This window comes from Taudactylus pleione, unplaced genomic scaffold, assembly GCF_031769625.1.
Source record: "Taudactylus pleione unplaced genomic scaffold, aTauple2 ptg000086l, whole genome shotgun sequence".
In the NCBI taxonomy this organism is placed as follows: Eukaryota; Metazoa; Chordata; class Amphibia; order Anura; family Myobatrachidae; genus Taudactylus; species Taudactylus pleione.
The window spans coordinates 6,922,776-6,935,795 of record NW_028284488.1 but is presented as its reverse complement, the minus strand read 5'-3'; the positions used below and the strand labels follow the sequence as shown (position 1 = coordinate 6,935,795).

The following is a 13,020-nucleotide window of genomic DNA, read 5'->3' as shown; positions in this document are numbered from 1 at the left end:
GTTTTCTGCTACTCAGGCAGCTTGAAAATGTAAAAAAAAAAAATCTTAAAGGCTTACCTTTATATAACACCATCTGAGAATGGGGTTATATGAGGCAAATCCTTATTTCAGTTGAAAATTGCAGGGACTAATGTCTTTCGTCCAATTGGTCCCTGCAGCCGGCTGAAATTCCTCCCACTCTATGCTCCTCTATCGGCAATTACAGCAAGGCTATGCAAAAGTTCGGTACTTGTGTACTTTACGGACTCATTGAAGAGAGAACCCAAGTGTCCTACACTCATTATTATTATCAATCATGGTAATGTCTAAATCCCCTTCACGGAGAGGACCCTGACGTCATCAGCCAGTGTCCATCATCATTCCCTACGATCCAAGTGCGCATAGAGGGGGAATATAACCTTGTGTCGAGCGTAGCGAGCCACCAAGCCACCAAGCACGAAGCGTGGCGAGCGCAGCGAGCCCGCGAGGGGACAACTTTCTTCTTTAGGTAGGGACAACTTTCGGTACTTGCGTACGTAAAGTACACAAGTACCATTTAAAACATTCATTGGGTTCTCTCTGCAATGAGTCCGTAAAGTACACAAGTCTCTCTGCATTGAGGGCCTGATTCAGACCCGCTCACAAGCGCATAGCGCTCGCAAGCGGGTCGATGGTGGCCCAGTGCGCATGCGCAAGCCCCGGAGCGAGCGCAAAAAGCACTCGCTCCATGGCTCACTACGAAAGGGGCGGCTGTCGATGTTGATCGACAGCTCGCCCCGTTTTGTAGGCATGGCCGGGGGTGACTTCACAAACGGAGGCGTTTCCAAGCGAACGCCTGCTGTTTGTGGGCGGCCCCACTGACATCACCAGTGATGTCAGTGAGAGAGCTTCCGGCTCTATTAGAGCCAGAAGCTCTCTGGGGCTTGCGGCCACGAGACCCTACCACAAGGGTCTCGTCGCAAGCCGAATGGTCGCGATGGTCTTGACCATTGCGACCCTCATCCTGGCCGCTCACAATAGCTGTGAGTGGTCACCCACAGCTATGCGAGCGGCCAGGAGGCCGCAACTAAACAAACCAGCGCCCACCCTGATTCAGAGCGAGCGCTCGCTTTTTGCGAGTGCCTCTGAATCAGGCCCTGAGTCCATAAAGTACACAAGTATCAAAAGTTCATATAGTGTATGTAGTGTATATATGTAGGCTACACTATATATATAATTATATACAGTATATATATATAATTCAGTGATGTGCAGTGATGTGAATGGCTGGGGAGCCAAAGGCTAGTATCGGAGCCAGATTTACAGATACATATATGAACCCGATAATTCATGTGGGCATTATACAAAGGTGCAGCAGAATATAGTGGTGGAAATTTGGTTTGTTTTGATCAGGGATTTGCTGAAAATGTAGACAGGTCATACACAGCAAGAAGCAGGCTGGAGCTCAGTCGTGAGCTCCGCCTTCCTTCTCCTGCAGTGGGTGATAGGAGAGACATCACGACGTCATGACGTGTCTCCCATAATGCAGGACTGAGGTGTGGACAGCGGCGGGAGCAGGAACTGGAGCGGGGATTCAGTTGTGTTTTTTTTCTTTTTTATAACTTGTGTATCTTACTTTGCACCACTGGGGGCACTGCATCGGGGGGCAGGACCTATACTGGGGGGACTACTACTGGCGGCACTGCATTGGGGGGGTCCTCTATTGGGGACTACTATTGGGGGGGACTACTACTGGGGCACTGCATTGAGGGGGGACCACTACTGGGGGGCCTCTACTTGGGACTACTACTGGAGGGGGTTTACTACTGGGAGCACTGCATCGGCAGGGGACTACTACTGGGGGCACTGCATCTGGGAGGACTACTACTGGGGGGGACTACTACTAGAAGCACTGCATCAGGGGGGGACCTCTACGGGGGACTACTACTGGGGGCACAGCATCGGGGGGGCCACTGCTGCAGGCACTACTGGGGGGGAACCTCTACTGGGACCACTACTGGCAGGGACTACTACTGGGGGTACTAATGGGGGGACCCTCTACTGGGGCCACTACTTGAGGGGTCTACTTCTGGGGGCACTGCATAGGGGGACTACTACTAGGGGCACTATATAAAAGACACTGCATAGGTGAGACTATAACTCTGGGCGCTGCATAGGGGGGGACTACTACTGGGGGCACTATATAAGGGGCACTGCATAGGGGGATCACTACTGGGGGCACTATATAAGGGGCACTGCATAGGGGGGACCACTACTGGGGGTACTGTATAAGAGGCACTACTGGGGGCCTACATAAGAGGGACCACTGCTGGGGACATTGCATACTGGGGGTAATGTATAAGGGGCACTACTGGGAGCCTGCATAAGGGGGGGCACTACTGGGGACACTGCATGGGGGGGACTACTACTGGGGGCACTATATAAGGGGCACTGCATAGGGGAATCACTACTGGGGGTACTGTACAGTATAAAGGGCACTACTGGGGGCCTGCATAAGAGGGACCACTACTGGGGGCACTGTATAAGGCGCACTGCATTAAGGTGCATATGGAATGGAAAGGAATGTTCAGAGTGACGAGAAAGAGGTGTGTCATGTTGACATGCCCCATTTTTAAGGGACCACGCCCCTTGTGACCATGCCCATTTTTGCGATATAGTGTACATTTAAATATATACACTATATATATATATATATATATATATATATATACATATAAGCTGCGCAAAGATGGGGCATGCGCAGCATAGGACAGTCTTTTCAGACATCCAAATAGACTGCCTGTCCCTGAGAAGATTATTGCTAAATAGCAGGGAAAAGTGTGAAGAAAAATAAAAAATTTTGTTGATATTGGTCGAAAGTATTCAAGCCAATATCGACACTGATGCTGAATAGATCCCACTGTATCTAAAGTTATTTGCACTGTGCTGTATTTTAAAAGTAAAGCCAAGGAACCCTCACTGTTACATGTTTTGAACTGTAAATATCAATGCCTTAATTTTCCTTATGTAACTCATTCTATGGACTCATGTCACGTATGTAGGATTGCTTCCACAGATTTTTAACTTAAGGCTTTTATAGTAAACCTATGCATGAAAGTTGGTAATTTATTTAAATAAAAAATGTTATATATTTTCCCAGGGGGAGCCAGGCTATGTGCTAGGAGCAGTCGATGGATTGGCTGGTCTAGGTGGTATTCCAGGATCTCCTGTAAGTATGTGTGTTATAATTACCGTATACAGCAGGGATGGGGAACCTCAGGCCCGGGGGCCGTATAAGGCCTCGAGAATAATTTGACCTGGCCCTCAAAGCTTTTTTCTGCTAGCCTCATCTGGGTTGCAAAGGTGCCTAGAATGGCACCCTGCAGCCAGAATCTATGCAGCAGTACCGCCTGGAGTGTCCTTAGCACGCTTTAGACGGTAACACCGCTGCCCTTACAGCTCACCGGAGCATTCTCAGGATTGTACCCCCACCCCTGTGTGATGTCACATGGAGGAGGTATGGCCTGCATCGGGCCCGCAAATAATGTTATATTTATCTAAATGGCCCTCAGCTGAAAAAGGTTCCCAACCCTGGTATACAGTAACATGGAGCACATGAATAGAACATACTGTCTATATATATGTGCATATTTACTGTATATACTCAGTCTCTGATCCCCCCCACCCTTCCCCACATGGCCCAGTCATTTCACCTGCCCCCCACTCCGAAACAGCTCCGTCGTCGACGCTCCATAAAGGATTGAATTGTCAGATGTTTTGTAATTAAGAAAAAATTGCCATATCAGAAGTGCCTGGGGATAGGTCTTTAGACCCCTGAGAAAGTGTGCTTGAGGTACATTTTTTTATATGCTTTCTCTCTTTTAGACCTGTCCCCTCCCATTTTCCTTGTTACCTCAAACCAGGTAACTTTTAGACCTGTCCCCTCCCATTTTACTTGTTACCTCAAACCAGGTAACTTTTAGACCTGTCCCCTCCCATTTTACTTGTTACCTCAAACCAGGTAACTTTTAGACCTGTCCCCTCCCATTGTACTTGTTACCTCAAACTAGGTATCCAAGGTAACAATATTGTTCTGTGAGCTGACAGTGCAGAAAGACTCAGTCCATCTAATTCTATTCCATATAGCTGAAATTATGCACTCTATTCAGCTGTATTACAGAGGAATACTTGGGTTGAATGCTCATGTGCTGTCCACTCATAGTGGGCCCATCGTACAGTATATGCCACTCATGGGAAGTGCATAAAAAAGAGGATTGCTTTCCAAAGGTCAGCAAACAATTTCAACATTGTCATTCTGTTATACTGTCATATTTTATGCTGCACATCGATATACATGTATTTTTTAATGTGGCCTTTTTCTCCTTTGCTTGTTTGATTTTGAATGCCCTTCTCTCCACAGGGACATAAAGGTCATCCGGGATCCCCTGGCCTTCCAGGACCACCTGGTGTTCCAGGATTTCCTGGGCCGCAGGGTCCCCCTGGATTTTCCGTCAAGGTAAGTAATCTATATCTATATGTTTCCATATGCTGAGTGTAATTTAAATCATATTCTGAATGAAGATGAATCACACATCATATCCAATGGAGCTTTTTACATTGTAGCTATATGGTGGAATGAATGGATATGTAAGATTAAAACTGGAACATAATTTGTGATATTAATATATATTTGTTCATTTAGAGACAATTTTCAAACCTCATTTGAAATATTATATAAAGATGGACAACATGGTATTTTTTAGCTATGCACTGGAGTGAAGTCCCCTGTTTAAACGTGTTTTATTACCTTCCTTTTTCCCCTTTCTCCTGGGTAGATACTCAGTAATGGTTCCCCATGCATTGTACAGCGCAGACCCTTGCTGGGATGTAACCCAGCCTGCTTATCAATAAATACTTATATATATATATATATATATATATATATACATCGACCAAAATATGATGAGGGCGCAAAACACGATAATATCTTAACAGTTAAATGGATAATGAAATAGATTTTCAGTATTTTCACAGTTCGAAACCCCCAAAAAAACATTCTACAGATCAGAACCTCAAACAGTAGGATATCAGATAAAGTCCCTTTTGAAGAGAAAGAATCAGTCCAATTTTTTCTTCTTTAGTAGACAGGACCAACCTTGACGTAGTTATTATAAGCTCCAAATTAACCTTTTCTGGAAAAGACCCACTCACTAGAAAACACCCAATAAATGGCCCAATGGACCACTGTTAGATTTTGAACAAAAAACGTATTAAAATTAAAAAATTTACATATAATTTTTTTTAAATGCTTACACAATTGCTCAATTATTCAACAGAAGAAGATGATATATAGCCTGCCATTAACCCCTTAAGATCAGAATTTCAAATAGGCAGGTTTCTCCCTTCTGGTAATACACAACCCAACGCGTTTCATCTGCTAGGACTTCATCAGGGGCATATATATATCAAAATGCAAAAAACAAACTAAATTCAGAAGATGTTTGCAAGGTAATGTCCATGTAAATGGACCGGATTCTAGGAATTGCAAAAAATCCGGAAAGAAACTGGCAACATACTGTCCTTAAAATGGACTATTTGATTTGAAGAGACCTCTCAGACTGTGGTGTGTACTGATCCCAGTATCAAGAAATTTCGTGTTTTGCGCCCTCATCATATTTTGGTCAAGATTTGGTTTGTTCCCACTAACAGGGGTTCACTTTGAGGTGCAGCATATATACTGTATCATTAGCACAAAATAAGGGCATTTTTTGTGTATATATATATATATATATTGTGACACAGTCAGATTAGGGGTTCCCTCTCCTGGGTAGAAGGACTCCTTTCTTACACACACCCACAGCAGCAGGAAAGCAGCACACCAGTCTGGATGCAAGTACAAGCTGGTCGGCGCCAGTCTTTATTGTACAATGTCAGAAACAACATAAAGAAAACATAAACATAAATCCTAGCCCTGTCGGGGCACTAACTTCACAGGTAGTTCCCTCACTACCAGAACCTGGCAGGGCCTAATGCCCTCACCAGCAACCAAGGCACAGCACAACACTCACAGTTAGGTTTCCAAGTGTCTCTGAGCAAACTCCCTGCCTGCTCTCCCAGGTGAGACAATCAGCCCTAAACAAACTAGGCTTATATTGGCCACTCTCAGGTGGAAAACTAACAAGCCTGTTACCAGGCTGCGAGAACCAAAACCTGGAGTGGCCGTGGGTGGAGCCCTCCCTCTCCTCTCACCCACAACCCCCAGGTCCCAAACCGGCTTTTCAAAAAGCCGAGACTCAAGCCTGCTACACTGCAGACTTTCTCCTGGGGGTTTAAAACACATAATGACAGGAATCTGGGACAAATGTACCTGCCACAGACCACTTTACCAGTGATCCTATCACAATATATATATATATATATATATATATATATATATATATATATATATAACAACAACAAATAGCAGATTAAGGGTAAATACAATCCATGTGTCACTGACGTAACTTTGATTTTTTGCTTGTACTGTAATGTTACATTGCATGTTGCACTTTTTTTCAGGGTGAACCAGGTGAAACAGGGAGTCAGGTGAGCATATTCAGTATCTTATTTTGTATGTGCTCCATTCATGTGGATTTAATATTACTGCGAATTTCATGTTTTCCCAATTCCCTGTTGTGCTTACTGCTCAATATATTTACTGTCAATCAGATTCCACTACTTGTAAAAATGACCTTCTGTCATTCAAATAGCAGGGTTTTTATTTCTTTACGTCCAGATGACTTTAATGTTCTGGCATGTGCATGACCGCCTGCAACTTTTATACCCCTTTCATACCCTTTATTTTGCCGGTGCACGCTCCCCGACCCAAGTCTAGGCTATGTGTGAAATGGGGGCTGACCCCACTCGGTAGTAGGGTCATTCCTGGGTCCGAAGTGGGCTGCCTCTAGTCGCAATAAAACGGGTCATGCCTAAAAGACTCCGATTGGCCAGCTCAGTGGTGCTTGCAGTTGACATCATCTCCAAGCGTCATACTTGTAGAAAAATGTACACACCAATGTATTAAGTCATCCAGAAGTTGTAAATCTGCTTAAAGTGATGCAGCATAGATTACTTGTAAAGGCAGAAAGAAATAGTGCAAAAAGAATAGTCATCATATATTACAGTCCCAAGCATATTACTTCTAGTTGATTGGGATCTCGTCCTATTTTCATTTACAGTATACAGGCCTATAGCATTCCTTTAGGTTACATATTGTATCACTAACAGTATATAAGACTTTGCTGTGCTATGCCTTTATTACAGTTTGACATGATATTTCTGTATGGCATATCTGTTCTTTATTTGGAACCATTTCAGATAATGTATTTGAGAAACCAATATTGTAAATTGTGTATATTTCATCCAGGGCCCTCGTGGAAAACCTGGACCAAAAGGAGACAGGGGGGATCAGGGAGAAGCTGTGAGTTACATTGAATATTCTTCAACTCTTTATTTTTAGAGATTTTAAATTCCATTGTATTGTATTACCATTGTATATCTTGTATGTACAGTTAGTCATTTACCAATTTAATATGTGACAAAAAAAGAAACAAGACACTTTGCAGCTACTATGTACTATGCTTAAAGATGTATTTCAAGATAAATGAACAATGTGATATACAGTACATCTAGCAATACATTAGTACAATGATAAACCGATAGCTAAAAGAAGATATTGTGGGCCTGATTCAGAGAAAAGCGCAATGTCGATATACACATAGTTGAGCGACTGTTTGCAAAATACACATTAGGACGCTGGGATTTACACAAGGGAAGGACTTTGTAGCGCCATTTGCAGATGGGTGAAGGTTAATTGTTGGTCTTGCAACCAATATATATATCCGTGGATGCAGACTCCTTGGCCTAGCAGGCCACCAGGATCCAATCAGGCTGCGGTAAGCTTTAACTACCACAGCCTGATCAAAGGGACAACAATCGCGACCGATTGTCGCAATGGTGATCCCAGGATGCGACCAAGGAGCTGTCTGTTTCCTGCGCCGCACAACCTGCACCCATTATAGACACGTCCCTGCTTCTGCTGCATTTGCATTTTAGATGGATGGAATTGCACAGCCACTTGTGTGCGGCTCTGCAATTCCATCCATCTCTGAATCAGGCTCCTAGAGAATGGGAGGCACAGGTGCTAAGATTTTTTGTCCACCCCGCCAGACATGAAAACTAAAGTTTGCAAATTGGTTGCTACTCAGTCCAGCAGCCAAGGTAGAGTTAAATAAGTAGATACAGTATATGTTCTGTATGAACAAGTGTGGCTAACCTCCCTTTTACTACAACACATCTATCGTTATATAGTAAATACATTTGATTGTACTGCCCTTAATGCCTATTTATTCTGTAAGTATACTTTGAGGTGAGCTCGGGCCAAACAGTGCACTGCAAAAGATCAATGTGCCATAGTGAGGAAAGATGAAAACACCGATGGTGCTCTGCACTGGCCTCCTTTTCACCATCATCATTGGTGACAGTAGTTTGGTTGGGTCTGCAGGGTAGGTCTAATGACTCAACTGATTCTCCTTGCTAAAGTGTCAGGGATGGTCAGAACTATTCACAGGCCAACTAGCAGTGACAGGGAGTCTGAAGTCAGCATTGCTTTCCTTTTAACCCCTGACCTGCCAGTAACCTACATTTAGTAAGGGAAACCTCTCTGACCATTATACACTAGCTGGGTATCACGTCACTCACTGGGGTTTTGTAGATTCCCCTTTGCTTTGTGTTAGCTTTGTATGTGGGAGAATAATGGAAGCTTGAGGCCTTAATTAAGCTCCTACTCATCTAGACCACCAATAAAATGATATGTATGGGTGCTTGTGAATGAACATATATAATGCAGTCTTTTAGGAGAATGTTGGATAGAGTGCTGTAAGCATGACCGGAATAGTTTATTAATCATATTTGCCGACTTTCTGGCTCCCCTCTCCGGGAGGGAACAGCCAGGTCAGCACAGCGGGATGTGGTGCTGGGGGCATGGCGCTACATATGGGGCGGTGCGAGGCGTGGTTCGGCATAGCATGCAATGTGGGGGCGTGATAGCGCAATCATGTCATCATGGCCGCATCCCCAATTTACAATGCATACATTATTGGTATTGTATAGAAGGGGGAGTGGATACAATGACGTAATTCAGCACGAATCTTGTCATCTGCCACCCAGACTGTCTATTTCACCCATTAAGTAGGCGGCTGTGGGAGGGTGGCGGCTGGCTTAGACATACTTGCCCACTTTTCTGGGCGGCCAGGAGATTTTCAGGAAATGATGAAGCTGGAGTGCTGCATAGTACTGAGAGTAGGATGTAGATGAATGCGCCAGCACATAGTGGGACACCTGCTGAAATGGGTGTGAAGTGCAAAACAGTCTATATGGTACAGTAGATACTTGAGATGAATGCGGCCTGAGGGCATGATTCATTAAGGATCGCAACTGCAACAGCGATCGCAGTGTGCCGATTGTTGCCTACTGCGCATGCGTATGCATTGCAGTATGCATGCGCGAAGGCACCACTGTGATGTCACTGCGATCAAGCCTACCACACAGTGCCATCACAGGGTGATTTGACAGGCAGTGAGCATTTGCAGGTGGTGACGGGGGGGTGGTCGGGGAAACGCAGGTGTGTCTGTCCGTTTGAACGCCATTGCGTGGTCATACATAAATTAGCCAGTGCGATTGCATATGCAGTTTGAGTACTTACTGCGTGCAACAAGGTTAGCAATTTCTAAGTAAGGTCAGGGCTGCTGTAATTCTGCATGAGGGGCCGATAGCACTCGATGTTACCGGTGTTTGAGGAGGTTTGCAAGGTATCACGGATGTGAGATAGCGGTAGTGGGAGGCAGTGGGCGTCTCTATGCTGGCAGTGCGTCGGCATTACGATAGCATTCATTAGCATATTTTTGCAGCAGATCTGCTTGCGATAACAGAGCTTCGATCGGAATAGCAATCCTTAATGAATCAGGCCCTGAATATATGCAGGATGCACTTATACGCAAGTAGCTGGAGATTGAGAATGAAATAGTATGCACTTTGAATTAGGGGTGTGCACCGGCCACTTTTCGTGTTTTGTGTTTTGGTTTTGGATCTGGATCTTTCTTCGTGTTTTGGATCTGGATTGGTTTTGCCAAAACCACCCTTCCGTGTTTTGGGTTCTGGGTTTTGTGTTTTGGATCTGTATTTTTTTTTTAAAAAGCATAAAAACAGCTAAAATCACAGAATTTGTTGGTTTCTCTGCTCCTATGCTATTATTAACCTCAATAACCTTAATTTCCACTCATTTCCAGTCTATTCTGAACACCTCACACCTCACAATAGTGTTTTCATGTCCAAAAGGTTGCACCGAGGTAGCTGGATGACTATGCTAAGCGACACGAGTGGGCGGCACAAACACGTGACCCATCTAGGAGTGACACTGCAGTGGCAGACAGGATGGCAGTTAGAAAAACTAGGCCCCAAACTGTACATAATGCAAAGAAAAAAAAGAAGTGCAAGATGGAATTGTCCTTGGGCCCTCCCACCCACCCTTATGTTGTATAAACAGGACATGCACACTTTAACAAATCAATCATTTCAGCGCCAGGGTCTGCCACACAACTGTGGCTGAAATGATTGGTTCGTTTGGGCCCCCACAAAACAAGCTGGCAATTAATGTGTCCCTGCACAAACTGGCTCTACGGAGGCAAGATGTCATCCTCATCCTCCTCATCCACCGATTCCTCACCCTCTTCAGTGTGTACATCCTCATCCTCACAAAGTATTAACTCGTCCCCACTTGAATCCACCACCACAGGTCCCTCTGTACCTTCTGGAGGCTGGTCTCCCTGGAAGAGCTGATAATTCATTTTGATGAACATCATCTTCTCCACATTCTGTGGAAGCAACCTCCTACGCCTTTCGCTGACAAGGTTCCCGGCTGCACTAAACACTCTTTCGGAGTACACACTGGAGGGGGGGCAACTCAGGTAAAATAGAGCCAGCTTGTACAGGGGCCTCCAAATTGCCTCTTTTTCCTGCCAGTACAGGTATGGACTGTCTGACATGCCTACTTGGATGCTGTCACCGATGTAATCCTCCACCATTCTGTCAATGGTGACAGTATCATATGCAGTGACAGTAGACATGTCAGAAATTGTTGCCAGGTCCTTCAGTCCGGACCAGATGTCCAAACTTGGTCCTGCCTGCCCTGCATCACCGCCAGCGGGTTGCTTAGGATACCTAAGTTTTTTCCTGGCAGCCCCAGTTGCGGGAGAAAATGAAGAAGGAGCCGTTGACGTGTCACGTTCCGCTTCAGCTGACAGTGTGTTCACCAGCAGGTCTTTGCACCTCTGCAGGCTTGTGTCGGCCAGAAAGAGAGACACCACATAGGCTTTAAACCTAGGATCAAGCACGGTGGCCAAAATGTAGTGGTCTGATTTCAACAGATTGACCACCCTGGAATCCTGGCAAAGCGAATGAAGGGCTTCATCCACAAGTCCCACATGCCGAGCGGAATCGCTCCGTCTTAGCTCCTCCTTCACTTTCTCCAGCTGCTTCTGCAAAAGCCTGATGAGGGGAATGACCTGACTCAAGCTGGCTGTGTCTGAACTGACTTCACGTGTGGCAAGTTCGAAGGGCTGGAGAACCTTGCACAACACGGAAATCATTCTCCACTGCGCTTGAGTCAGGTGCATACCCCCTCCTTTGCCTATGTCATAGGTGGATGTATAGGCTTGTATGGCCTTTTGCTGCTCCTCCATCCTCTGAAGCATATAGAGGGTTGAGTTCCACCGCGTCACAACCTCTTGCTTCAGGTGATGGCCGGGCAGGTTCAAGAGTGTTTGCTGGCGCTCCAGTCTTCGGCACACAGTCGCTGAATGGCGAAAGTGGCCAGAAATTTTTCGGGCCACCCAAAGCATCTCCTGCACGCCCCTGTCGCTTTTCAGAAAATTCTGCACCACCAAGTTTATTGTGTGAGCAAAACATGGGACGTGCTGGAATTTGCCCAGATGTAATGCCCGCACAATATTGGTGGCGTTGTCAGATATCACAAATCCCCAGGAGAGTCTAAGTGGGGTAAGCCACTGGGCGATGATTTCCCTCAGTTTCTCTAAGAGGTTGTCGGCGGTGTGCCTCTTACTGAAACCGGTGATACACAGCGTAGCCTGCCTTGTAACGAGCTGGCGTTTCTGAGATGCTGCTACTGGTGACGCTGCTGCTGTTGCTGCGTAAGGTGATACATCTACCCAGTGGGCTGTCACAGTCATATAGTCCTTAGTCTGCCCTGTTCCACTTGTCCACATGTCCGTGGTTAAGTGGACATTGTGTACAACGGCATTTTTCAGGACACTGAGGACACTTTTTCTGACGTTTCTGTACAGTCTCGGTATCGCCTGCCTAGTGAAGTGGAATCTAGACGGGATTTGGAACCGGGGACACACTACCTCCATCAATTGTCTCAATCCCACTGCACTAATGGCGGATACCGGACGCACGTCTAACACCAACATAGCAGTCAAGGCCTCAGTTATACGTTTTGCTTCAGGATGACTGCTGTCGTACTTCATCCTCCTCGCTAAGGACTGTTGGAGGGTCAATTGTTTAGTAAAAGTAGTGGTGTTCCTACTTCCTCTCTGGGATGATGAACGACTCCCAGCAGCAGCAACAGCAGCAGCGGCAGCAGTAGGCGTAGCAATGCAGGATCCTCCAGAGGAATCCCGGATAGGAGAGTCAGTCATGCCAGTGACATGGCCTGCAGGACTACTTCCGATCCTGACTAAGGAGGAAATTGACGAGGAGGGAGTTGACGGTGTGGTTTGCAGGCGCTTGGATACAACAGGACAACGGGATTTAGATGTCCCTGGACTGCTTACGGTCTTAGCCAAAGTTTCTGAACTTGACAGTAACTTTTTATGAACGCGCTGCAGGTGCCGTATAAGGGAGGATGTTCCTAGGTGGTTGACGTCCCTACCCCTACTTATTTCACCTTTACATATGGTACATATGGCAAGACAGTTGTTGTCCGGATTTGGATAGAAATATTGC

At 45.7% G+C, this 13,020-nt stretch overlaps 1 protein-coding gene across 3 annotated transcripts in view; it reads left to right on the top strand.

The window, feature by feature from the left end:
- LOC148529144 (uncharacterized) overlaps positions 1–13,020 on the top strand; it is a 486,130-nt gene that overhangs the window by 173,923 nt on the left and 299,187 nt on the right. For all 3 annotated transcript variants that reach the window (XM_088468693.1, XM_088468692.1, XM_088468691.1), the window contains exons 33-36: positions 3,119–3,187; positions 4,379–4,474; positions 6,517–6,543; positions 7,364–7,417. In XM_088468693.1, coding sequence (XP_088324819.1) covers positions 3,119–3,187; positions 4,379–4,474; positions 6,517–6,543; positions 7,364–7,417 — 246 coding nt within the window. The remainder of the gene's footprint in view (positions 1–3,118; positions 3,188–4,378; positions 4,475–6,516; positions 6,544–7,363; positions 7,418–13,020) is intronic.